Source organism: Clarias gariepinus, chromosome 15 (assembly GCF_024256425.1).
Source record: "Clarias gariepinus isolate MV-2021 ecotype Netherlands chromosome 15, CGAR_prim_01v2, whole genome shotgun sequence".
NCBI classification, from domain to species: domain Eukaryota; kingdom Metazoa; phylum Chordata; class Actinopteri; order Siluriformes; family Clariidae; genus Clarias; species Clarias gariepinus.
Window position 1 is genome coordinate 24,620,244 of NC_071114.1, and position 26,344 is coordinate 24,646,587.

Below are 26,344 nucleotides of genomic sequence, written 5' to 3' on the forward strand. Positions count from 1 at the left end.
ATCCACAATGCATTGCCTTAGAGTGAAATTCATGACTACTATTTATCTATAAAATTATTTTTAAAATACCACTATTTACCTATAAAGCACTGACTTTTGTTAGTCTTAGTCTTTAAAAGGGCATTTTATGTGTGTGAACTGCTGGTATTTTATGATCTACCATACACTGCCTAGCTCAATCAAAACATGCATGCTATTTGTTGGTATCTTGTATAATAAAAACTACAACAGGGACCAGAGCTTTTTCTTACAAACCCCCAGATATACCGTAGTATATGGAATTGCCTTCCAATTAATGCTTAAGTCTCAGTGTTCATACCTTTTGTAAATACTGATTTTAAGGTAAAATGACTGGTTGGAAATAAAATGTCTTTCTGGCTCTCCCTATTAGTTATGCTTAAATAGCTAATCCTGCCCCTGCCCTGCTCTACATGACCATTACATGACTGAGCTTACCTGTTCATTCTCTCACTCCCTCGCTCTCCCTACCTTAGCTACACATGGCAATCTTGAGATACCAGTGGTCCTGACTTCTGCCTTCCGGACCCGCCTGATTCTTTCTGATGCCATACTTCTGGTTGGAGTTCTCACTGAATGAAGATCCCTCATTGCTGCTGAAGATGTGCCATTATGGTCTGCTTGGGGATGATAACTGAGGATGGTTACATTTAATATTCATGAAAAGGGCTTGAACTGCATTAATACGAGCAGTTTTTCTGTGATGTCTGGTGCTTGCAATCATTTAAATAGTTTTAGAACGGAAATAGCCATGAACAGATTCTACATCAGTAAACTGCTGGTAACCTCAAAAAGGGAACTTTACAGTATGTTAACTATAACACAATGTATGTTATACAATATATACTTTTGACCATATAGCTTACAGTAATAAAGTATTTGTTAATGGTCATCTTATCTGATATCACCCAGATGAGGATGGGTATCCTTTTCTTCTTAAGGTTTCTTTCTTATGTCATCTCAGGGAGTTTTTCCTGGCCACCGTTGTCCTGACTTGCTCATTAGAGACAAAACTGGAAAAAAAAAAGCTATACATGTATAAGGTTTTTACTTACACTACTCACAATAAGTTAGGGATATTGTGAGAGACTTAGTGGATGTCATACATACGGTGTTTGGTTTACTTCAGACATTTTTGGTGTGTCTCAAAGTGTCATCAGCAGACTTGCATTAAGACACAGAACTACTGGCAGAGTTCATGGAGTTGAGCACCCAGGAGTGGAGCCCCACGAGTGACAGACCACAACGATGACCAGTACCTAAGGACCTATGCCACACAGCTGCGGGCCCGTTTACGAGATGCTATGTACTAGGGTTTCCAGACAAACCATTCGCAACCGACTCCGCCTCTTTGGCTTGAATGCCAGAAGACAGTTGCAGGTGAGTCCACTGACACCAAGACACTGCCGTAAATATTTTCAGTGGGCACAAGACCATGTGACCTGGACAATGCAGCAGTGGTCTACCGTCCTGCGCACAGAAATAATTGTCGTCAGAGTTGCCGGAGAAGGACAAGTGAGCGATACGCTGAGGTAAATATGGTCCCCAGGGTTTGCTTTGTTGGAGGAGGTGCAACAGTCTGGGCAGGCATCACCAGTCAGCGCAAAACAGATTTGGTTATTGTACATGGCTCAGTCACTGCACATTCTTACCTCAGAGACATCATATAACCCATTATCATCCCCCAATTCGCCAACACCCCCCCAACTTTCTGTTCATGGATGATGATGCTTCACCACATCGTGGCAGAATTGTCACAGCTCATCTTCAGGAAGTTGGAGTGCCTCATATGGTATGGCCATCAATGTCTCCTGACCTGAATTCCATAGAGCATGTCTGGGACCAGTTGAAGCAGAGATTGGATAATCGTACCCTCCCGTCCCCCCCCCTCATGTGACCTGGCAGAACTGGTGTAGCACTTGTGGAAGAGTGAAACGCATTGCCTCAGAACATCATCATGAGGCTAGTGAGAAGCATGAGGCGTCGCTGTCAAGCTTTCATTGCTGCATATGGTGGAAACACCCGCTACTGACATCGTCAAGTTTTGTTATTTGGGGCTATCCCTGTTATTGTCTAAATTTTTGGGCTAATAAATATTAAACTAATGAAAATGGTGTTTCTTCTCATACATTATTATTAATATCAAATGGAACTTTTACTTATTTCATTCAAATTCAGAGCAAATAGGAAAAGCACTCATGTAAATAATGTCCCTAACTTATTGTGAGTAGTGTATATCCAGAATTTTTATTCCTGAAAAGCTGTTTTGCGACAATGTTCACTGTTAAAGCCACTATACAAATACAACTTCTTTGAACCGAATTGAACCTTACTCTCTTGGAGCTGAAAACGGGGCTATAAAACTGTCACCTGGTCTTTAACAAATTTACTCTTTTTTTTTGTTTATGCTGGAAACAATTGCATGTACAAAAGCACCAGTTATAATATAATAATCAAAGGCCTGCAGAAAGTCACATGAATAAGGAAAGACTACATAAATGACATCAGTTTGAAAATGCTTTATTTAAAGAAACTAACAGAACTGGCATTATTGCCCTATCCCTCTCCTATGAAATGAAGATTAGAGCTTTAACGGTCAGTCATAAACCAGGTTTCTCCTCAAAAGACTTTAAATGCATTTTTAATCAAAAGGTGCAAAATAAATATCAAACTATTATATGGTAACCATTATTCTCTAAAAATAACTGGTTTCTGATGACTGTACTGATTTTTGGAAATTGTAGTGGTGCCTAAGGGTGGATGGTCATGCAGTGACTTCGGTAATAGGGCCCAAACACACTCTCAAGTATGTACACTCACTAGTACACTGCTCCACTGAGCACAAACATAATGTCCACTCTTTTTTGTTTTCTCAGATATTAACAACAGTAAGTAGAGGCAATAAACTTAAGTGATATTAGTTTAACTGTTTGCTTTTAAAGGTCCAGTCATTGATCAAAAAGAGACAATACACAGACGGGTCACAAATTAAAAGAAAAAGGAGTGGGTATAGACAAGGAACATATTTTCAAGTCCATGTAGATTGGACACTCGCTGCAAATCAGTTCTCATGAAGAAACAGCTTGATCCTGATGGGCATGATTCTTTCAGGATGACCCCATCCTGGTCCACAGGGCCACAAAGGCTCACTAAATTATTTGATGAAGATGAAAATGTGTCATGCTCTAGCTATTGCAGTCACTAGACAATAAGTGAACCATTAGATGACGCTCTCCACTACCATTGCTAAAACGCCAACATATCTTTAGGGTTCCCCCAGTACAGTTCTAAAGACCTTTATGATAAGGCACACTGAAACTGTTCTGGTGCCTCATGATAGATACAAACTCCAATGTTTTTTTTCCCTTGAATTTGTCCCTTGTCTGTAATACAACAGTGTTTATTTATGTTTTTTTTTCATACATTACATACACTTGCATGAGATGAATAGTTAAATTGCTTCGTACATGTTAATAATTCCTGCCCTCAGGTTGCAGTTTGATGTCCCGAAGTGGAGATCAGGATGATAATTATAGGGCTCGGAACGTCTAAAATGGCACTTGACGACCGCGCAAAACCTTTTTCATGTCATTTTCACCCAATACATAGGCTAAACTTGCTCATTCAACACTGGGCATGAGGTAGCAATATATCCTTGATGGTAGGGTAAATCCATCATAGGCACTCTGCATGCACTCATTAATACACCTAGGAGATAATTTAGCACAGCCAAACCAGCTATATTTGTGTTTCTAGGAGGGAGGACATGCAGAGAAACTTTGTACAGACAGTAACCCGAGCTCAAGATCCAATAAGGGACCCTAGTTAGCTACAACAAATAAACTTAGCCCTTCAACTCATACGAGTGTACATTATGTATGAAACCTAAAGACAGTAAATAAAGCACTTTCATATATCCATATTGTTCATTTTTGGTCATAAATCATGCTGAATGGATCTTTAATTAATAACGTACTGCAGAAATATCAAGTTGCAGCACGAGATGAATGTACAACTGTTTAGAAGACTCTTAGCAAATTTAGTGGTCCTTATGAAACAGGATCAGAATAGTTACAACATAAGTGAATGAATCCAAAATAGTCACCTGTCCTTCCATAATAATGGAGAAGTCGCGGTTCTGAAGTAAAATACATAACCAGCGTATGGCCGATAAGTGCCCAATTAGTTCAATGGATACTCAACAGTATTTCAGCTTTAGTCTTATTTATAGGGTTCATGCTGTGCTGTAGCTGCCCACATCCTTTCCAAAGTTATAATAGTCCAGCTCCTGTATAGCAACCTCGGAGAGCTTGGTTAGATTAGGTGCATCGTTAGCATCCATATTTTCAGGGGCGGCGAAGTTGAAGTTATCCTCTTCGTAATCCTCATGAGGTTCCAGATCTGGTGGAGCATCTAAAGGACAAATTAAGAGGATTTATTAAAAACAAAAAATGCATGAGAGAGAGAGAGAGAGAGAGAGAGAGAGAGAGAGAGAGAGAGATAGATAGATAGATAGATAGATAGATAGATAGATAGATAGATAGATAGATAGATAGATAGATAGATATTACTGAATGTAATAACAGTCTCAAATAGATGTTTTAAGCTCGTCATTACCATGTCCCTCTGGGGATACATCCATGCCATGTTTGACCTTCATGTGTCGACTGAGGTTACCCTTCAGGTTAAATCGGCTGGAGCAGTACGCACACTTAAACGGCTTGCTGCCAGCATGAAGATGCATGTGACCCAGAAGATTATACATTCGGTTAAATGATTTTCCACACACCTATATATTAAAAAAAAAAAAAAGAAAAGAAACAATTACATGAGATTTGAAAGATGCTGTATGTATTTATTTCAGCTTGGATAGAAGGAAGTGAGCATTTATTACTGGATAGATAGCGCTTGTGACAGCAGTGCTTTTCAGGTGAAAGTAGCTATTGTAAGCTCAAGACGTCACCGGATGATGTCAGAGACTAATCTGCATATTCACACATTTGTCAGGATCATTTGCATATCAAAATGTTACATGAGAAAGGGAGATTTTGAAGATAGTATAGAACAGAAAAGGAGGGTAGAGGAGGTTTGGCAGAATAGAAGATAACTGAATTTAAATGAATTATTATAGAAAGAAGTCATCTTTGATCAGAGCAACAAAAAAATAAATAGTCAAAGCAATTATTTATATATTTACAAAACACTATTAGTTTTTATCTGAACACAAACACATGCAGTGGTAGTGAGTATCTGCGTCGTATACTGTAGTAGATGGACAACCACACTGTGAGCAGGAAGGTCAATCAAAGGGGTTGAAATTCTTCGTGGCTTCACCAAAATCAACAAAATCCAGAATTTTGTATTTCCCCCCCCTCACATAGAGTAGAGGCTGGGGTGGGCCACCCAAGTATATTGACAACCGCCCAAGTATATTCGCTCACCCTTTTTCAAAATCTCTCCTGAAGAAGGATGCCATCCATAATCAGATAGCTAGTAGGGAACAGTTCCCTCTTGCGCTATCGCTCCTGTACCTGTTTATTCTGTTACAGTTAGAGCGGTATATATAGTGAGAGGCAGTAAATGCAGCAAAAGCCAGCTGGCGTAAAAAGAAAAAAGTGTGTACTGACGGTCATACATGCACTGCAGAGAGACACAATTTTGCACGTGAACGGGTTCTACTTTAAAAACCCAGGAATAATAACACTTATATAGAAATTCTGCTGGTATTTGTTGACAGAGAAAGCTTTCTAATATGTAGAACCAAAGTTATCATTACTTATAAAACATGAAAATTTTACACTGGAATATGGGAATGGCATCGATAAAATACAATACTCACAAAATGCACTTGTTAATAATAATAATGATGATGATAATAATAATATTATGTCACATAAACAGCTGTAAACAACTATAAAAACACCTCAGAAATCTGTGCAATTTCTTTGCCCATGTGACCACCCCCCCTTTTTTTTTAAACCAAGTCATGTTTGTATAGTTAGTTTAAATGAAATAAAATGTTCACATTTCATCATATTGCCAAGGTTATATATAAAAGTAATGCAATAGTAGTAATTAATTTTTTTTTTTACTTCTTCTTACTCCTCTTCACATATGGGTAGATGGATGAAAGAATTTGTATTTGGAGCTCTGAAATGCTAAATTAATAGAAATATCAAATTAAACTGAATTAATATTGTTTTGTGCTGGCCGATTCCGCTGGCTACCACCGCAAGCATATTTCAGACCTGTGGGAAACACTGGGAGTTGTATAATTAAGTGAATATGATATACGACTACTGACATACTGAAGCCTTACCTTGCACTTGAAGGGTTTTACAGGAAGGTGGACGATCATGTGAGTTTTCAGAGTCTGCTTCTGGACGAAGGACTTGAAGCAGACGTGACACTGAAAGGGCCTGACGCTGGCGTGGATCAGCATGTGCCTCCTCAGGTTTGCAGACAACGTGAACTCGCGAGCACATACATCACACTTGAAGCCCTTTGTCCCCTGAGGAACAACAGGAAGCAGCAAGACTGGTGACATCTCAAGAAATGATTTACAATAGATGTCAATCTGAGAGCAAATAATGATCTTTTCTTTAAGTTTTAAATGATGTTTTGAAAAACTATGTTTACATACAGAGTTGGACATTCGTTGGGTACATAACTCCTTCTTCATCTGTACATTCAACCAGCGCGCTGTAACTGCATTGTGTGGTTTAAATAAAGCAGGCCAGCGTTTCTAGTGTGAGTGTTAAACTGATTCTTGGAATGGGTTACATGAAGGAATATAAATAAGTTTATGGAAGGATTGTTGGTGTTAGTTAGTTCTACAGTTGCACATTTATCCAAATCATGATGATGTTGTTTTTTTATCTGCCAAAAACTGGTGCAATTATATTTTTACGTTCCAACCAAAGAGAAGCCACTGATTCCACTTGTATAACCACATCAGCTGATATTGACCTTTGATCAGGTTTGGTATCTGCTAATATGGAAAGAAACACAGCAGTGGCCTTTTGGTAGATAAGACTGAGTACACCCACTGGAGCGTCTCCATAACAGGTATTGTCTTAGACAAAGTATTTCTCCAGTATACACAGGACATCACAGTGCTGGCTGGACAAATCAAGATCTATATTCCATGCTGTTGGAAAAAAATCTGACATTGGCTCAAGCAGCATGGATCCACGGCCCCCTTCTTATCGGGGTTTATGAGATTTACTGACACTCACTAAATGAGTATGAATATGACCGACTTTCCATGTCTACAGTTTGTCCAAATTTTATAGGATACCTCCAGAACGATAATAAACTATGACATGAGGCATGCATCATTGCTAAATGGTTGCAATAAACTACTAGCTATATATCCCCTATTATAGGTATGTATTACAGAAAATAAAGGGTAGCATGTGCTTTACCTAAAAGATGGAGCTTTCTGAACTGCAGCATACGCTACATCACAAGGAATCTGAACACACTCAGAAGAAAACGCTAACTGCCATCTCCCATGATTGATGAATATTGCTCCGATTAGTGGGGCAAGAGCAATGACATCCTCCTGCCTTCTGCTGGACATCCACATGTGGCCAGCTTTGACATATTTAGGCTTCAAACTTGTGGTCTCCTATGAACATGGCTTTTAAATTGAAATAAGACAACCATGCATCTGTCTGAATCATGCCCTGGCCAAATACATCTATCCAGGAGAAGAAGTCAATAAAAGTTTGGAAATTTAGAAGATATATTTTAGGATAATCTACAACAAGGGTTTTGAACACAGGTCCTGGAGAGAAACAACCCTACAGAGACTTGAACTGACTCTCTTCTACCACACCTAATTTATCCCATGAGGGCCTTGGGAACACAAAACAAACAATGAGTTGTATCTGGTATATTTGACAGAAAAAGAGGAAGGCAGAGAGAACAAGTTAAACCTGATGTCAGTGGTGCTAATGGGAATGTCCCTATCTCTCCCGGTATTACCCTTAAATATACCTCAAAGAAGAAGCAGACTGTTTGGGGGAAAAAACACATAATTTTAGATAATTGCCCTTGCTTATCCTGTTTGGACCATCTCCAAAATCTGCTCAGTTCATTTGATTCCATATAAATCTTAAAACATTCAACTACTTGCTCTTGAGATATCAGACTTGCTAGAATCTTGGACAGATGCATGGAAAGACAGACTGATACTGTACATGTACAACTGATGGCAAAACTCACAGCTAGCCAAAAATGGGCCTCTGGAGGTATATGTAACCTCTCTGAAGAACACTAATAAAAACTATTGAATGTTTTTTTTTCTAGCTTAATAACCTAGCTATGACCTTGACCTAGCTTGGATTGATTCCCGAAAACAGTTCATTTGGTGGTTACAATGATAATTTTGCAGAGGATTAATATTAACAATAGATGTGCATGATAGACAAAAAAAATTAAGTGAGAGAAACAGAAAACGAGAGACGTCAAACATCTGGATTGGATGTTTGGAAGTTCAGTACATTTACAGAAACTAACACTAAGATGAATAGGAATTACTAGTGTGTTGCTGCTTAATGTATCAAGAATTACGACTTTAACTTCAGCAATAGTTCATATAAGCCTGAACCTCATACAAACTTTGGACCTAAGAACTGACCAAACAGACGACATGGAAAAAAAACTCGCCAAGCACAAACTTACTATCTTCTTTTAAATCCAGTCCAGCAATGACTAAAAACCAAACGTGTAAATAATAATAATAAAATTATATTTTATACCGCTACAGGGTCGACCAGGAAAGCTGTGAGGCCACAGTACTAACCCACTACACCACCGTGCCACCTCAATGATAACCAAAATTTTTACTAAATTAATAAAATATAATGTAAGACATGCCAATTCTACAGCATCATTCTCACGCATTTGCTTTTTACAATGATCAACATTGTTAATTAGACTTTTTCCCCTCTTTTTTAAAAAATAAACACAGCCCTTTCATGTATTAAAGTTACTTTAAAGTCACTTGCAAGTTTCACTCTGACATGCAGTGTTTTCGATCTCGACCAAACCGAAAGACGTCTTAGCCATGATCAGCTCATTGTAAACATTCAATGTAAACAAATAGCTCTTGCCAGATGGCAGATAAATCCCACAATCCTGCTTTTCAATATTTTATGCATCCTAGCTGAACCAGCCACTAAGGGAGCGATACCTATGTATTTAAAATTTAAAGTAGGGTTACGTGGGTTTGAAGTTCATTAAGCAGACACAAACCTGTGTTTAATAAAGTACCTAATGAACTGAGCTCTTTGTGTATACTTGTATACTGAATACTGTGCAAAGATTTTTTTTTCACCGCATAAAAAACAACAACAAGGAAACAAAAATGTATATGGAAACCTTGTTTTTCTGCCATTTGTTTTAGTCCATGGATTTGGATTTAGTGTTCTAACACACCAAAAGCATGTGTACACTACATACTTCCATAACTGTACTGTACTTAGAATGTAAATGAGTTTGTTAGGAGTTTTTTCACGACACTCCATACACTCATATATATACACAGACACACACACATACACAAACATCTTGAGACCTAGTCATTTTTACCTTAGAGACACGTGCCTGAGGCTTGAGCACTTTGTGTGTAAGAGAGTGCTGACGTAGCTGGTGGAGCTGCAGGAACTGTAGGCCGCACTGGCTGCAGGAGAACGAGCGCTGGGCCTGATGCTTCAGCATATGGTTCTGCAACTGACTACGGTAGGCGAATGTCTTACTGCAGTGGCTACACTGGAAGGTGGCCGGCCCTTGGTGGCTGACCTGATGCCGCTTGAGGTGTGCGTACGTGGCGAATTCCATGGAGCACTGCGGGCAGATGTGGCATCGGCCTCGCTCGTGCTTCACCTCATGGGCTCGCAGCTCGCTGGGGTAGGCGAAGCCTCGGCGACAAAAGCGGCAGCTGAAGGGCTTGACGTCAGAGTGCTGCAACATGTGCCGTTTTAGGTGGCTGGTCTGAGTGAAGCCCTTTTTGCAGACCGTGCACTTGTGCGGCCGCGTGCCCTGGTGAGTCAGGAGGTGTGTCTGCAGGTGGCTTGGCTGCTTGAAGAGCTTACCACAATGTGGGCAGGCATGCGGTTTAATGCCGTTGTGACCCAAGATATGCGTTACAAGGTTATATTTGGAAGTGTAGGACTTTTCGCACATGCGGCACTTCCAGCGCTTCAAGCCTTCTCCGACGTCCACGCAGTACGACTCGTTGATCTGAATGTTGATGTCGAGTCGGTCGATGCGGCGCCCGCGAGGTGCCTCGCCTTCCACAGGCTCTCCCCAGAACATGCCTTGGTTGCTCTCATCGAACTCCCCCACCCCATCCATATCCCCGCCCTCGTAGCCGACCTCGTTAGCACGGAAGTAGCTGCTGATCTCTTCCCCTCCACCACCGGCCTTCCCCATCCTTGCGTCATTCCCTTCCTCTTGCACGTCCTCGTTTCCTCTTTTCTCCAGCGCATGGTTTCTGCCATGAGAATGCACCTCGTTCGGCGTATGAGTGCTGGGGTGGGGGTGAACATGGTGGTTAGGTGCTGGATGTGTGCTCTTGGGTTCCCGGACACAAGAAGAGCAACAGTTGCTGGGGTGCGGTTTGGAGGCGAGGCGGTAACCGGAGTTGTCCACCATCTGCATGCTTTCTCTGGGCATCATGTTCATCATGTGGTTGCAGGAAGGTAGTCCAGGGGTCACAGCTTCACCTTTGACATGTGAGCCTGTGTTCTGGTGGCCTATAAGAGGCTTTGTGTTTTCAGGCGTCCCCTGCCACCTCCTTTCAGCGCAGCTCGGGTGAACCTGGCCATCCTCTCCGAGGTTCACGCCTAAGTAGTCGCCGTTGGCACCGATAAGCTGGTCAGCGTACTCGTAGTCCATCCGCTCGATGGACGGAGCTGGCGATTCTTTAGGCTCTCCGGTATAAAAGCCGTTCGGGGCAATAGTGGCACCGAAGACCTCGTTCTGGGATATAAGCCCCAACACAGCAGCCTGGGCCAGAGACAAGACCACCACTGGGTCTGTCTGTGTCCCCACATCCATCTGCTGGTGCATGGCTTCAGCATAACATCGAACCAGCTGCTGGGTCTTCTCCTCCTGCCACATAGAAAATACATCAGAGTGAATAAACGAGCAACCTTCAAGACTTCAAGTAAAATACTGCTAGTAAAAAATATATATATATGTTCCTGTTCAGCATTTCAACCGCAGAGACACTCGATTCATATCATCAGAAATGAAATTGCTTTATTTCGGGATGGAACTGAAAATCATGTCAGGTAATTACATCATAATCCAATCAACTAATTTAATAATTGCACATAAAGACGATACACAGAGATAGCTGTGAATTCAGCTCTTTGAGCCATCCTTTTTTTCCCCCATTTCTCAACACAATACTCTTACCAAAAGAAGTAAAAAGAGAGAGAGACTAACAAAAAAAAAAAAATCATGAATATGCACAGTGAGGGGAAGAGTGCATGAAAGGAAGCTCGACTGACAGAAAAGACAGATTAGGCGAGTGATGGAGGGAGAGGAAAAAAAGAGGAGGGGTTGACTGAGTGAACAAGAGAGTGGGTGAGTAAAAGAGAGCAAGAGAAAAGAGGCAGAGAGAGAGAGAGAGAGAGAGAGAGAGAGAGAGAGAGGGGAGGGAAAAAGAATAAAAATCAACAGCATATAAAAATAAAACATTGAATTTAAACATACAGCAGAGAAAGGGAGAACAGTCTAATGTCATAAATGTGATAAAATGCATAAATAGAAAATAACATGGCTCTTCAGTCTTGTAAAAACCTTCAAAAAAAACTGTACACTGTAAAGAATAAGTGAACACACACATACAAATATAAACTTACCAAATTTCTCTTGGTTTGAGGTTTTAGATGTTTGAGCGACCTCATCTTTAGTCAAAAGTTCACGTTTACCTGCCTGCCCCTTTTGCGCCACACTCTCCTGCTGTCTATAGCTACACACAAACATACACACACACACACACACACACAGATACACACTGTCTGTTCTCTCTGTATGTGAGCTTGTTCTTTTTCCTCTCTCTCCCCTCCCTTTTTGTCAGACTGTCTCTCTCTCTCTCTCTCTCTTCTTTCTCTTTCTCTCGTATGTGCTCGCTCTAATTTTCCTCTTTCCCCTCCCCCATCTCTCTCTCTCTCTCTCTGGTGCAAACACACTCACACTCACACACATATTATGGTATTTGCTTTTATGCCCCAAAGAAAAACATATTAGATATAAACACCCCAAATCAGTACTAGGTTGAGAGGAGTTGAAACAAAGAACAACAAGAGAGAGTGATAGAAAGAGAGAGAGAGAGAGAGAGAGAGAGAGAGAGAGAGAGACTAAGCATAGCAAATTAAATGACAGGACACATACACATCATGTGCAAAAGAATAATGAATGAAATAGAAGATGAAGATGAAGGAGAGATGGCAGTAAGAAATCTGCACTGGCTACAAAGTCAGAGGGTCATAATTCACATACGCCAATCTTCAGTCTATACCCAAGTCCAATAATGTTGCAAATATTATAGGCATAAAACCAAAACTTGCTAAAGTTTAAAACATTACTTACCAACCAAGTACGTGTTTTTCATTTCACTTACTGCACTTATTTTTAATAATTGAATTCCTCTTTAGAAAAAAAAGAAAACCTTTTAACATTCAAATCTTTCTCAGGAATATTAAACTGCATGGATACTAGAAATGTCACATCAAACAGTTTGTTTATTTGATCATGGTCAATATTTGATACAGTGTTGCGCCGTACTGTACACGTATATGAACCCTTTTTCATTTTGGGGGCATTTTAGAATTGTACTGGTTACACCTCAGGAGAAAATGGCTGAGAGAGAGGTATTCAGGAAGACAAGAAAATGGAGGGATGAGGGAGGAGAAGTCTTTCAGAGAGGGAGAGGGAGGGAGAGAGTGAGAGAGAGAAATAGAGTGAGAGAGAGGGAGTGAGGGAGAGAGAGAGAGAGGGAGAGAGAGAGGGAGGGAGAAGGAAAGAACAAATAGAGAGAGAGCAAGAAAGAGAGGGGAGGAGATAAACAGAATGACCGAGGGAGGGGAAAGAGCGAGTGAGACAGACAGACAGACAGAAAGGGAGACAGAAAGAAAGGGAAGGAGAGGACGAATGAGGGAGGGGGAAGGGGAAGGGTGGGAGGGAGAAAGAGAGTGAGAGAGAGAAAGAATGAGGAGTGACAGAGTAAAGGAGACAGAAAGGGAGTGAGAGAGAGCGAGCGAGAGAGAGAGAGAGAGAGAAGGAAAAGGGAGGGCAGCAGGGAGTGAGACAGGAAAGAGAAAATGGAGACAGATTCTGATTACTTTGATTAAGTTTTAACCATCACAGTCCAGTTTTTCCACATGGTTCATTTACATGGTTTCAAGTCTCTGATCCAAGTCAGTCACCACATTCTGAACATAAGGAGACATGTGTGAAAATGACTGAACCGTCCAACGATTTATTAGTTATGCACAGCAGAGTTACAGTCACAAACAGCGCCTTTACAACGATCCAAACTAAGGACATTAACGAGCAATCAGTTAATTGCCACCAAGAATTTAAATAGGGGGAAAAATGCAACCAATAATGCTTTGCATAATATTTCTCTGTAGCTCAGATAGCTGTTAACTTGTGTTCCACGAGAGGGTGCACCTGCAGTTCAGATGATACACTGTATTGGACATGAACTTTTCAGTGGCATCACATTTGAATGAAAACAGAGACAGGCAGTATTTTGCACAGCTTTATTTTTTATCAGTAGGCTTGCCCTCTGGGTCAAACTCTGCTACCTCGATAAAAACGTGTCAATCAAAAATATTTAACCCCTTCAAAAATGATCCTAAAATCACTAACAAGAAAAAATCTCTTCATAGACCACAATAAAAAAACTGACTGAGGGGGAAAAAATACCTCTCACTGATGCATGCTCAATTTTACACACACAGCTACAAAGTTTATATTAAAACGAAGAACTTGGTCTTCTGCCTAGATTAAACTTTAAATGGAGAAGATTGGTCAAAATGTTAGAGAACTATCAGGGTTTGTATGGGACCAGAGGAAAACCGGACTTTCACATTCAATTTTCACTCTGCCGTCGAATTACATCCGTAAATCAGACATGCGGCCACAGACAACCAGGCCAAGCCATGCCCACTCCCCTCACACACACACACACACACACACACACACACACACACACACACACACACACAGGAAAAGTGAACGGTAAGTCCTCAAGAACCCTACGGCACGGGAAAACCATTACATTAACCACCCCCTATTCGTTTTCTTAATTCAAAATCCAGTTCAGCAAAAGTTAAGCAAAAAAGCTACACTTTTACTAAGCAGCACATATCCGTCACAGACCATAATTATTATTTCTAAACGAACTCGATGAAAGCGTGTAAATAGCTACATACATAAATAAAGCAACAACATTTTACTGATTCAAAGGCCTCCAAAGTCTCAAAGGTCAACTTGACAGTTAACACACAGGTTGAGTGAGCACATGTGCACGTCCCGCTTCTCACGTGAACACGCAGAGCTTTTAACGCATGTGATTTTAAACCAATTTGTGCTCACTGTATTTTGAAACTGGTGTAAGTGTGTGTAATGAGTGGGTTTGAGACTAATTTCCTCAGAGTTTGGAGGGAAAAGGCAAATCGAAGGCTTTTAACACAGGATATTTTTTTTGACAAATTAACGCCATAAAATGCATTTCTGTTGCTCCACTCGGAAGCTTCTGCACTCAGAATAATTTATATCTAAGGCTGATTAGCCGATCCCCAGTCATGACCAATCAAACTGACAACCAGACATTTTTTGGGGGGGATTCTGTTTGGCGAAATTGCAATTAATAACTGAATCAGGTTTTTTCCTACCTGTTATCATTAATATATTATCGATTGTCTATCATTTGGGTTAGAGTTACTGTAAATTAGGTTAAGCGTTTGTCTCATATACATTACTGCACAATGAAATTCTTTCTTTGCATATCCCAGTGTAACTGGGGTCAGAGCGCCATGATGCAGTGCCCCTGGAGCAAATAGGGTTAAGGGCCTTACTGAAGGCCTCAACAGTGGCAACCTGGTGGAGCTGGGACTCAAACCGCCAGCCTTAAGATCAGTAACTCTGTGCCTTAGCCTTCTGAGCTACCACTGCCCCAAGAACAATGTGCAAAATCTGCATCCCTGTTCGAATCATTAGATGATTTATCCAGTGAACTCATCATTTACAATTAGATTGTAAAACAAGCATTTATAAACTGTGCAAACAGCCAAAGACAAAACAGACTTTTATTTAAATTAAATGTTCGACAGCTTGAGAAAGCACATACTTTGCGATTCCGGGTAGATAATTACCACTTACCTTGCATTGTACTTTCAACCTTCACATGTATTTCATCCAATCAATCAACCAAACATCCAATCGTTATTCATCCATCCATATTAACTACTTTATGGTTTAAGGTTATGGTGCTTGTCAGAGCCTATCCTGGGAAAATTGGACATAAAGCTGGAATACTACCATTTATAATACACAAATCTTTCACACACACTCAACCTTGGGGCAATTTAGATTCGCGTCAAAAAATCAACCACAGGTCAAAGCTCCAGTTGAGTACAATGCCTTGTTATGGCTGAGACCTTTCTCAACCACACTTCGCAAATCCTTATTCCATTATTTCAGACCACTGGCTGGCTTGCTGCCTCTTAACGTTTACTTCCTTCGGTATATAATTTCTGTGCTACGTCAGTTGTTTACCAAAGGCACATCTTTTCCTCACCTGGTTTGAGAGAGAAAGGTCTAACATAATGCTGAACAAATCACTCTCCAATAACTGAGCCTTATCGAAAAGCTTTATCTGTATCCTTAAGATGGATTAAATTTCATAAAAAGTTCGTAGAAACCTATAAAACATGAAGCGGGAAACAGTTTCCTCGTGCACCGAGTTACAACCCGAGACACCCACAGCCCAGGAGGTTGCTGTTTGGCCCGGATGAGCACACAAACCCACATGGAGTGCCAGTGCCTTGATGAAACACTTTTCTTGATACTGTTGATTTGTGTGGATTAACAGTATGTTGATTCAGGCTGGTATGATATTGCAGTCTCCAGATGTCTGCCAGACCAGAGTTACCACAATACCAACAACTTGTTTTCTATTTGCTCACAAGATCCGAGTTTGCAAATTAACATATCAAGTATCACATTTACGTCACTGTATATATCTGTACTTTCTCAGCAATGGTAGCTGCAAAAAAATAAGACGACAACAGCAATAGAGAACTTCAACTTGGTTTTGTGAGTGTCTCTCCTGGCTTTATCATTACTAGAAAGCATTTGAGCTGCCCATTGCATATTATATTTATTTTTATTGCCCATCCTTTTTTTAAAAAATGGCGATTGTGGTAATCATGTCATGACCAGCCCATGACATGAGCGGTTCTTTGTTTTAGCCCAGCAAAGCTTTGATGCTGCCATGAAAACGGTTTTGCTGTCTGAGGGCAAGTGCTTTGGCTGGTTCGAAATTGGGTTTCAGCTCTGAACCAACTCCGGGAACCAATATTTGATAACTGATGCACGGTAAAACTGTAAATCTGTTACCAAAAGCAAATGCACATTGTGGGTTCTCATTGCCAGGCAAATTTTATTTGCATATATATACCCTCTGCTTTAGCTGCGGTTGGGGAAAATGTGTCGGAAACTGATTTCTGAAAATTATTTTTCCTTATTTGCCAGCTCCTGGAGGAAAAGAGATCATCATCATCATCATCATCACTGGAGCACAAAAAAGGCTGCTTGTGCTTCTCTGTGCACAACTGATACCACCGGCATCCATCAAGTGATCCAGATATAAACAAGTAACAAAACGGGGCAAAAGACGTAGTGGCGAAACTAAAGAGAAGCCATCGGCTGGCAAAACTTTTTAAATTTAGATTCATTCCTAGACTAACTTGCACACGCCTAATGGATGGTACTCACAATGAAGAACCAAATAGTGATTAGAGTATTGAAATACTGGCACCTTTAACTGTTCATCGGGTATTAAATATCCATGGACAGCTCTAGCAGGATCTCCTAGCGTCCCATGGCATTGCACAGTAACTACCATGTGCTTGTACATCCTTCCCCAATGCTCTGTGGTCATAAAGAAAAGAACAGGGGAACTGTTCAGTGTTGAGTTTCCAGCCTTCATAAAGGAAAATCCTCCCACCAGTTCAATACAACTTATGCATGGCTTCCAGAGATAAAAATGGATATTTCTCGACAGGATTGGCCTTCTTCGCCAGTTGATACAATACTATATGTACGACTATTGTAATAGTGTACATCCTTAAAAGAGAATAAAATTTACTATGGTTTAAACAGCTCAAGTTCTCTTCTTTGGAATGACGAAGTACCTTGCGATGAAGCAACTCTGGCTTTGTTTGAGTGAGTAGCGCATGGTAGGTCTACAGACACCTTTTATTGAGAGATCCTTGTGGGCAGCTTAGGTGCTGCTGATGCTGCTACACCAGCGCCTCATAGCGTGCATCCAAGCTATGATGATGAATCACATGCCAGCTGTTGATGACTGTATTGCATCACTGGTGACGCAAGCTTACCCCCCCCCCCACTGTTAGCATTCATACAGTTGCTCATAACTGCAGAGGCTGATCCCTCTACGAATGGGCTGATCCATGTAGGTCAGGGCATACAGTAGGGTATCTCTAATGAATGTGTGCAAAGAGATTAAATTCTGTCTCTGTATCCCAGGGTCACTCTTTAGGCCGGGGGAAGAGGCCATGGTAAAAAGTGGGCAGGTTTTGGAATCAAAAATTACTCAAAATTACTATGGACAAATAGATCATCCGCATAACAGTTTTAGAGCAGAGCAACCTAGTTCATTTCTTCAATGGCCACACAGGTTCTACTTCACTTTTGCACTTCTTAGGCAGGTAAAGGCCTCAAGCCTTTAGCAGCTGCCACAGCACCCAGTCCATCTTATGGCGCAGGACCTTTATCATTTAACGTCCCCTAAAAATGCTGCATGGACACAAACTCCAGTTTCCCCCTAGGAATTGGGACCTTTTTGAAATCAGACACAAATAACGTTATCACTCAGACCCAAAAAGTTCTCTTAGATGGATGCATGATCATAAAGGTAGGTCAAAGAAAGATTAAATAAAAAGGTTGAAAAACACCCAGAAACATTTTAAACATAAAAAAAAAAAAAAAAAAATCCACAATCTGCATCTATATACAGTACTATGCAAAAATCTTAGACAATGCTGAGATGCTGTGGAGAAAACATGCCTTCAATAAAATTAATTAATTAATTAAATAAATAAATAAACACAGCTTAACCTTGGATTGCAAGCATAATTTATACATGCTTCCATATAAAAGCACTCTTTTATCAAAGATGAGAGAGGAGAAGGAGAAAGGGGCTACTGTGTAGGATGACTTTCACACACACAAACACACACATGCACGCACACACTAATGGAATCACTGTACTGTCTGTAATCTTCTTTAACAAGAAACCTCTCTAATGACACTTGTTTTTGCTTAATTTTCAGGATTTTGTGAAAATATTACATAGCATTGTCGTTTAACAGGATCATCTTCAGCACTGCTACAGCCTTTTTAACCTTTTTTTTTCTTCACAGGGGGCCGTTGTTGCAGTACAGTTACTAAAGAACATTTACTACTAGGAGTGTGACAAGATCTCGTGGTACGAGATCTCGCGAGAACAGATTTGTCTCACAAGAACGTGACGATATCCTTGCGTTATTGGCATGATGGAGTGTGAGGGAAAAGTAAGGATAGAAGATGTGCCCGCGACATTTAAATCATTGGTGTCGCAACATTTTTGATTCCTTGTGGAATAAAGAAACGGCAAAAAAAAATGACAGACAAGCTCGTTACTAATAGCTGTGCCTGTGAAGAAAACGGGAAGCAATTCAGTTCGCATGAAAGGGCAAACAACCATACCAAATGCCTTTGCAGCTAAACTTCCATCATACAATGCAAGAGTCACGGCAATAACAAGAGATGTCGACGTTTTCATTGCAGCCGATATGAGACCATTTTCTGTGGTGGAAAATCATGGATTTCGGCGACTCATCCACACACTGGAACCAAAGTACGCCATCCCTTACCATACGCCATCCTACGACCATATCTCAGGCTGTTCTGTATAGGTCATTACCTCATTACCTAGGTCTTAGCTCTTCTTCCATGCTTAAGAAAATTTTGTTCATTGTTTTGCATTCCGAGTTTTAAGACAGCACTACTTTGATAGTTACACTAATTATGGTTAATTGCATGTAAAGGGATATTTGTGTTGTATATTATTTATTTTTATTTATACTATTTATAAATAAAATGCATTTTTTGCATTTTGTGTTTTTCAGTTACTGTAAATAAAATGCTATTTTTGATATATATTTAAACATTGAGGATTTCTTTTTTTTAAAAAGTCTTTAAAAAATCTTGTCTCAGCCCGAGAAAAAGAAGAACCATTGGCTTAGTTGTGATCACGTGACGCTCGGCAAACAAAGCGCAGGCATACTACTAGTATGTCAAGACCTAAAAAGTATTTTAAAATTTTGCTCCTGCAGACCCACAGTTCGTCTGAGCAAACCCAGCAGCTTTCAGCTTTTAGTTTTTGTCTTAAAAGGTTATTTATACAATATGCTGCTTTCTTTTAAGGCATAAATTTTTCGATAACCTTTTTTTCTTTTTTTAATATTTTTTTGGGGGGGATTTCCCAATTTTCTCCCTAATTTAGTCGTGGCCAATTCCTCCCCATCACTAGGGGGCTCCCACATTAAGGCTACTACTACCATTCAGCCGGGAGGGCGAAGACTATCACGTGTTTCCTCCAACCGCGCGACGTCAGCCGACCGCATCTTTTCGAACTGCTTGCTCATGCACCGTTAGGGGCGGAGTAACACACTCGGAGGAAAGCGCTAGCCGCTCCTTTCGCGTGCGCGAGCTCACAGACGCCCCTGATTGGCTGTAGAGCCGTGATTAATGTGGGAGCGCAAGTACCTCTCATCCCGCCCCCCTGAGAGAGCTCGGCCAATCAGCTCTCTCTGTGCCTCCAGCTGTGAGAGGAAAACAGGATAACGTTTTTTCATGTTCTGGTGGAATATTAATGTTTGAAAATCATAAATGATACTGATAGAAAAAAAATCTACATTATCCATAATAATGTTTGTACACAAAAAAAAGACTTTTGTCCAGTACTGTAGATCAGCCATAATTTTAAAACAGGTGACATTTAAAGTGATAGATTTTCTGATTACAATGGCACCAATCAAGAGGTGGAATATATTAAACAAATGAACAATCTGTTCACTGAGAGAAAAAAACAGGCATCTGAGCGACTTTGACAAAGGCCAAACTGTGATGGCTAGACGACTTCGTCAGAGCATTTTTAATATGGTGAGTGGTCTAGGGTGTTCCCAGTATGCAGTGGGTACTACCTAACTAAAAATGATCCAAAGAAAAATGAACCAGGAACAGGGTCATGGTAAATCGCAAATTGCTGCATAAGGGGCTGTGAGACTGCAGACTGGTCCGAGTATCCTTGCTGGCTGCTGTCCACCAATAAACAGTGCAATGGACAATAGCGCAGGGGAGCAATGGGAGAGCGGTTTGATGAATCACATTTTCCTTTCCATTAGGAACGGAACATGGTACATGAGGATGGCCTGGTGCATGTGGATGGGAATGTGACGCTCGGGAAAATTGTTCTGCTGGGAAACTTGGGTCCTAGTATTCATGTGGATGTTACTTTAATCACAACCACCAGGTGAAATTTATTAGAAATGAGGGAAAACTGATCCAGTTATGAATTGCAATTTTTTTTGTGTGACAATTCATGCATCACCACACTGACTCAAATTTTATTTCTTTAAGTTTAATTATTTTTTTTTTATTTATAATAGAGATGAACTAGTTAATCAGCCAGTGACCAGAACTTGCTGGTTTCCAGCTTGGTGAGCCATGACTGATAAACCTTGGATATATCCGCTCCTGGGCTGAGAGAACGAGCTTCTGAGGGGTGCAACAGAAAAACATTTTATGGCATTACGTTATAAAAAGTCTCTCGCTTTAAAAAGCCTTTGATCAGCCTTTTTCTCCAGACTCTGCATGCGAACTGGTCTCGAAACCCGCTCATTACACCAGTCTCAAAACACTGTGAGCGCTAATTGGTCTTGAAAATCGCACCCGCTAGAAGCTGCACTAGCCTGTGTTAGAAGCCACACGTGCCCATGCGCTCATTTTTGAAATTAATAATTTTGAGACTTCAGAGAGCATTTGAGAAAGTAAAACCTTTATTTTCAATCATACAGGTGGTACGCTTTATTCCAACACATGCGGTCAAAGTGAATAATTTGTGCTGACTTTGTTTAAAAATAATCACAGCAGATGACAACAGAGATACAGGCTATTTAGTAAATAATTTTCAGTTTAGATTTAATTTCATTTTAAATTGATTGTTAAACTCTTGAGGATATTTTATATTGTTTAAATGCTGTGCTTGGTTTTTAAGTGAGAAAACTAATTTTGTAAATAATGGGCTACATTTAATTACTCATGTTCAATTCAGTTGTGACACTTAAATGAAATATAGGTGTCCAAGGGATAAAACAATTCTTTTTTTTTTTTTTAGGTTCTCTTTTTTTAAAGTTCAAGGTCTTTAAATTGTAACAAAATCTGTAATAATGTAGTAACAAACAATGATAGTTACAAAACCGTAATATAATTCATGCAATATAAATCAGCACTTGGGTATAACATCCTCGTATCACTGTTGATTCCTAGCCCTAAAACGCATTACGTTTGTGGGATTATTACATTAAAGGCTGAAGATCTGTGGTTTATCCCACTAGCAGGTGTACATGCAACATCTGACCTTCACACCCATACGTTGAACATTAGAACAACCAAACTGTTCAATATCTGTGTGCTGTAGCATCAAGATCTCTCTTTACTGAAAATGTGTGTTCCCAAACCTATTCCAGGATGGCAGTGCTCCATAAGGTCCCAAAAGGTCAATAAAGACATGATTTGCCAAGGGTGGTTTAGAAGCACTCAAGCAGCCTGCACAAAACCATAAACTGATCTTTTGGGGGGAACTGAAATGCTGATTACACGCCATCCTTTTCACCCAACATCAGTCCCTGACTTTACCAATGCTCTTGTGGAAGTATAAGCACAAATGCCCACAACCGTGTTTTAAAATCGATTGCAAAGTCTTTCTAGAAGAGAGATGGCACATGGGTATGATCGATGAGTGTCCACATACTTTTGGATATATAATGTATATGCCTTGGCTTAATAATTGCCTTAATTCATTCTTAAATGTATACTTTATAACGATAAAACACAAAGCCGCTTATAATCTTATAAAAAGAATTATCGAGCAAGGTGTTTTTATTTTGTCGTACATCTGGCACATGATTGTTTGCACAGACTGGATAATAAACTTGTACACATTTGCCAAACATTTCCTGTCTCAGCACACAGGATGTGTTTAATTCTTACTTTTCCATGTGCTTTTGGTATTGCTTTGACTTCATTTCCTCCTCCTCTACTAGTTGACTGCTTTTATTAAGTTCTCATACATCTTACCTACTCTGTCTAATCATGTTCAAAATCATTTCATGTTCTTGTTTCTCACCATCTAGTGTATTTCTGTGCATCATCAAAAGTATCAAATATTTTTGGTTTAAAGGTAGATCTTAATTTGGAGTCACCACTTATACATGTACGGTGGTTTTCATTTGCTGGACAAATTCAGCACCAGAAAATGGGTTTGGAGTCAGTTTGGAGCATATCGTATATACGGCGTCAACAAATTATTTTGACTCGATGATAAATAGAATGATCTAATGGAACAATCTCTCCAACAATGTTGTGCTTCCACAATTATGGGCAAATACACAGAACCTGGAAACTGACATCCTGTGTCGTGACACCATACAAACATGACAGCTGAACGAATCACAGACTGGGAAAGGTCTGAGAGTATTAACCAGTCAGGAAACTTCTCTACAAGAAGAGAGACCACCTAACTGGTATCCATTTTTTTTAAAAAAGGTTTACGCAAGTTTATCCATTTATTCTAGTCACAAAATGCAATGCTGAATATAAAGTTAATAGAGCTTGCCGCTTACTAAAAATGTCAATTTGATTTAATTTGGGTTTCTTTTTTTTCAAGTCAATTTGATTTAATAGCAATGACGCTTACTGTCTGATTTGTCTCAAACAGCTACACTTTTACAGGTTTGGAATAACCAAAAACTACTAAAATTATTTAATAAACAATGGAATGCTGTGTTACTGATTTTTTACATGTCAGGTCTCGTACTTTTTTCCTGCTGTACCCACCAGTAGGCGTGATGTTGCACCAACTGCCCATAATCTACAAATAAATTCAAAATTTAAAATTTTCAAAGTCAAACTGTTTTTTATTTGTCACATACACAACCGTCCACAGTATGATATTCAGTGAAATGCCTACATGACTGTTTGTGACCAAAAAAAAAAAGGAAGCACCAATACTTTGTGTCAATGAGTGTATGTGTTAGAACATTTATCATTTGTTTAATAAGTTTAACTTAGTTTTTTACCTAAATATTTTTTTATTGTGTAAATAGATTCTGAATCTAAAAATGACTTAGTGATTTAATTAATTGTATAAACCGACAAAAAGATCAATCAAACTGGATAATCAATTCAATTGAAAATCCTGACTGGTTTATTTAAAAAATCATCGAGAATCTGTACATGGCACTTTGAATTTCTGTTCAAAAGTTAATATATAATAAATAAAACATCAATAAACAAAATATTTAACTTCCTTTATTTGGAATGTTATGATTACTGATTATATGATGTACTGTAGGTATGGGAATCACTAGGAATCCCAGATAAGACATTATCAGGATACTTAGGTGCCGATTCGATTTGTATTGCAATTCACTAACTTTCTCGATTTAAAAGATCTCCAGATGCGATATGACTTTTTTGTGATTTTCTTACAATTCTAAACTAATTTGACAAATAATTTGATCTCACCACACAGGACACTGTGCCACCTGGAAATGTGTGAATAGTTTGAACTGCACCGTCTGCAGTAATACAGAGGAATTGCAATGTTTCCACCACCTCAAATGCAAACTTGCACTAATAGTCAAAAGTTTTGACACCCCTTCTAATTCTATGGTCTTTCCTGATTTCTATTTCTTTCTAAACTGTAAAACAATGCTGAAGGCGTCCAAAATATGCAATAATCTCCTTTAAACAGCCACTTGATATTAAGATGTATCTGCTACTTACAGTATACTCTGTAAAACATTTATAATGGCTCTAATCTGAGGTGATGTTTGATAATTTGTGATTAGCAGCAGGGGGCTTTTTTTTAGTCTTGCTTTCCTGGGAAGGTCTTTATGAGAGCCAGTTTCATGATGGTGCTCGATGGGTTTTGCAAATGCACTTGACAATACTGTTATTGCAAAAACTGTTCTAGAACAGCTGACCCTCATGTCTTAAAATAACAACTGACTGTTGTTGTTTCACAGTTTTTAAATCACCAGTATTGTTCTATTCATCAAATAATTAATTCATACATTTCTATTTCCTAAAGGCCATCCCAGTAGCACAAGGCATGGTACACCCCAGAGAGTTTTCCAGTCCATTGAGAGGTACGCGTGCACAAACACACAACAGGCAACTTGTTCACGCCAAATACAGTGAGTCCCCTACATACAAACTTTCAAAGATGCAAACATACATTAGCGCATGTTTAAGTGAGGAGGTTAGATCACATGTCTGGCGTAAATTCTCTCGTGCATGGAAGACTGGTGATTCCCATCCATAGTGATCAAACAGTCACCCAAAAAAGAATTGACGAATTTCACTTTCTATAAAACAGCTAAAGTTTAACAGACAATTGTCTTAATCAAGAAACAGCTGGGAAGAAACAAGGAAAGAGAAAGATGTAAAGGAAACCGTTGCAACGTTAGGGGAAAAAAAAGAAGACGAAGACATACCAGCATACCATGAGTGCTGAGATACAAGACCCGCCTCTGGGGGCGGGACATATCATATAGAGAGCATTTGATTGGATAAACACAACACTAGTACAGGATGAATCATTTTCACAAGCCATAAAGTATGAAATCGAAACAAGGACATCTGTTGGAGGAAAAAAAATCCCCTAAATTGACTTATTGGTTTCAAAACGAGAAAAAAACAAACTCACATTAGAATTAGTGTCACTCTTTAGACTTCATTCAGTTAGAAAAAAAAAACCCTGACTTTCCAGTGTTTTTTAAAGCTAATAATCACGATCAGGACGGAAGTTTCTGTGCATTATTTCCCGACTGCGATTTTGACAACAAATCACAGCAAACCCCAAACAAGTGTAAAGCGATTAGCATTGCCTCGTTCATTTACTTTAACACGCTGGTAAAACTCCGAGTGCTAAAGATGCACAAAACAGATATTTTAACAAACAAAAACGGTAAATATAACTTCTCCAAATAAAAACTAGACTGGTATTTTTATTTATTTTCGGTTTTCTCCACTTATTCAAGCTAGCTTAGCATAGCAGCCCGTGAGGTAAGTTAGCACAGGGCGAGTGTGGCCTGCGTTCTCCACCTCCAGACTGAGCGGCCACCACCAGGGTGGTAAAGCCAACATTACAACCGGTGACATTTTGCCTTTGCAAGAATACACAAATAAACATCACCGTGGTTCAGAATAAAAACGCAAACAACTGGAGTTGCAATGGGACTGCACCGGTGGCTCCAGGCAACTACATTAGTTTAATTCCACCTTAAATGTCAAAAACGATCGATATTTTAACTTACCACACTCCAAAACTCGGTTCTGTACGTAGAAGACACTTTGGAGATTTTTTTTTACAACCGCTACAGACTGAATATAAGCTAATTCTAGCTTCTAGTTCGGCAGAAAGTATGAAGAGAAAGTGACGTGAACAAATATACCCACTGTCAAAACATGAAACAACCACTAGAGGGCGGAAAGGAGCACGAACCGCGATTATGGACGTCTACTTCTTCTTTCATTGGCAATTTAGACGCTGCTATTACTCATTGCTGCCATCTCGTGTTCAAAAACTATTACTACACCTAAATTCAAAGTCGGATTAGATTTCAGGCTGGTTGATGGGATAGAGTTTGTAGAAACAGTTAACAGATTAAAGGTAAAAACTAAACTGATCAGCTTTAATGTAATCAGTAAAATTATTATT

General features: G+C 39.6%; 1 protein-coding gene across 2 annotated transcripts; it reads right to left on the bottom strand.

Moving 5' to 3' along the window:
* Positions 1-2,510: 2,510 nt before the first annotated feature.
* znf710b (zinc finger protein 710b) lies at positions 2,511-26,085 on the bottom strand. 2 transcript variants are annotated; one of them, XM_053513485.1, is made up of 5 exons: positions 25,941-26,085; positions 9,619-11,142; positions 6,338-6,529; positions 4,636-4,807; positions 2,511-4,431 (listed from the first exon to the last, which is right to left on the bottom strand). In XM_053513485.1, the coding sequence occupies exons 2-5, from the start codon at positions 11,098-11,100 to the stop codon at positions 4,253-4,255; spliced, it is 2,025 nt and encodes a 674-aa protein (XP_053369460.1). In that variant the 5' UTR covers positions 11,101-11,142; positions 25,941-26,085; the 3' UTR covers positions 2,511-4,252. The 2 variants fall into 2 exon arrangements, with proteins under 2 accessions (XP_053369460.1, XP_053369458.1); XM_053513483.1 differs by lacking the exon at positions 25,941-26,085 and adding an exon at positions 11,901-12,051.
* Positions 26,086-26,344: the final 259 nt, after the last annotated feature.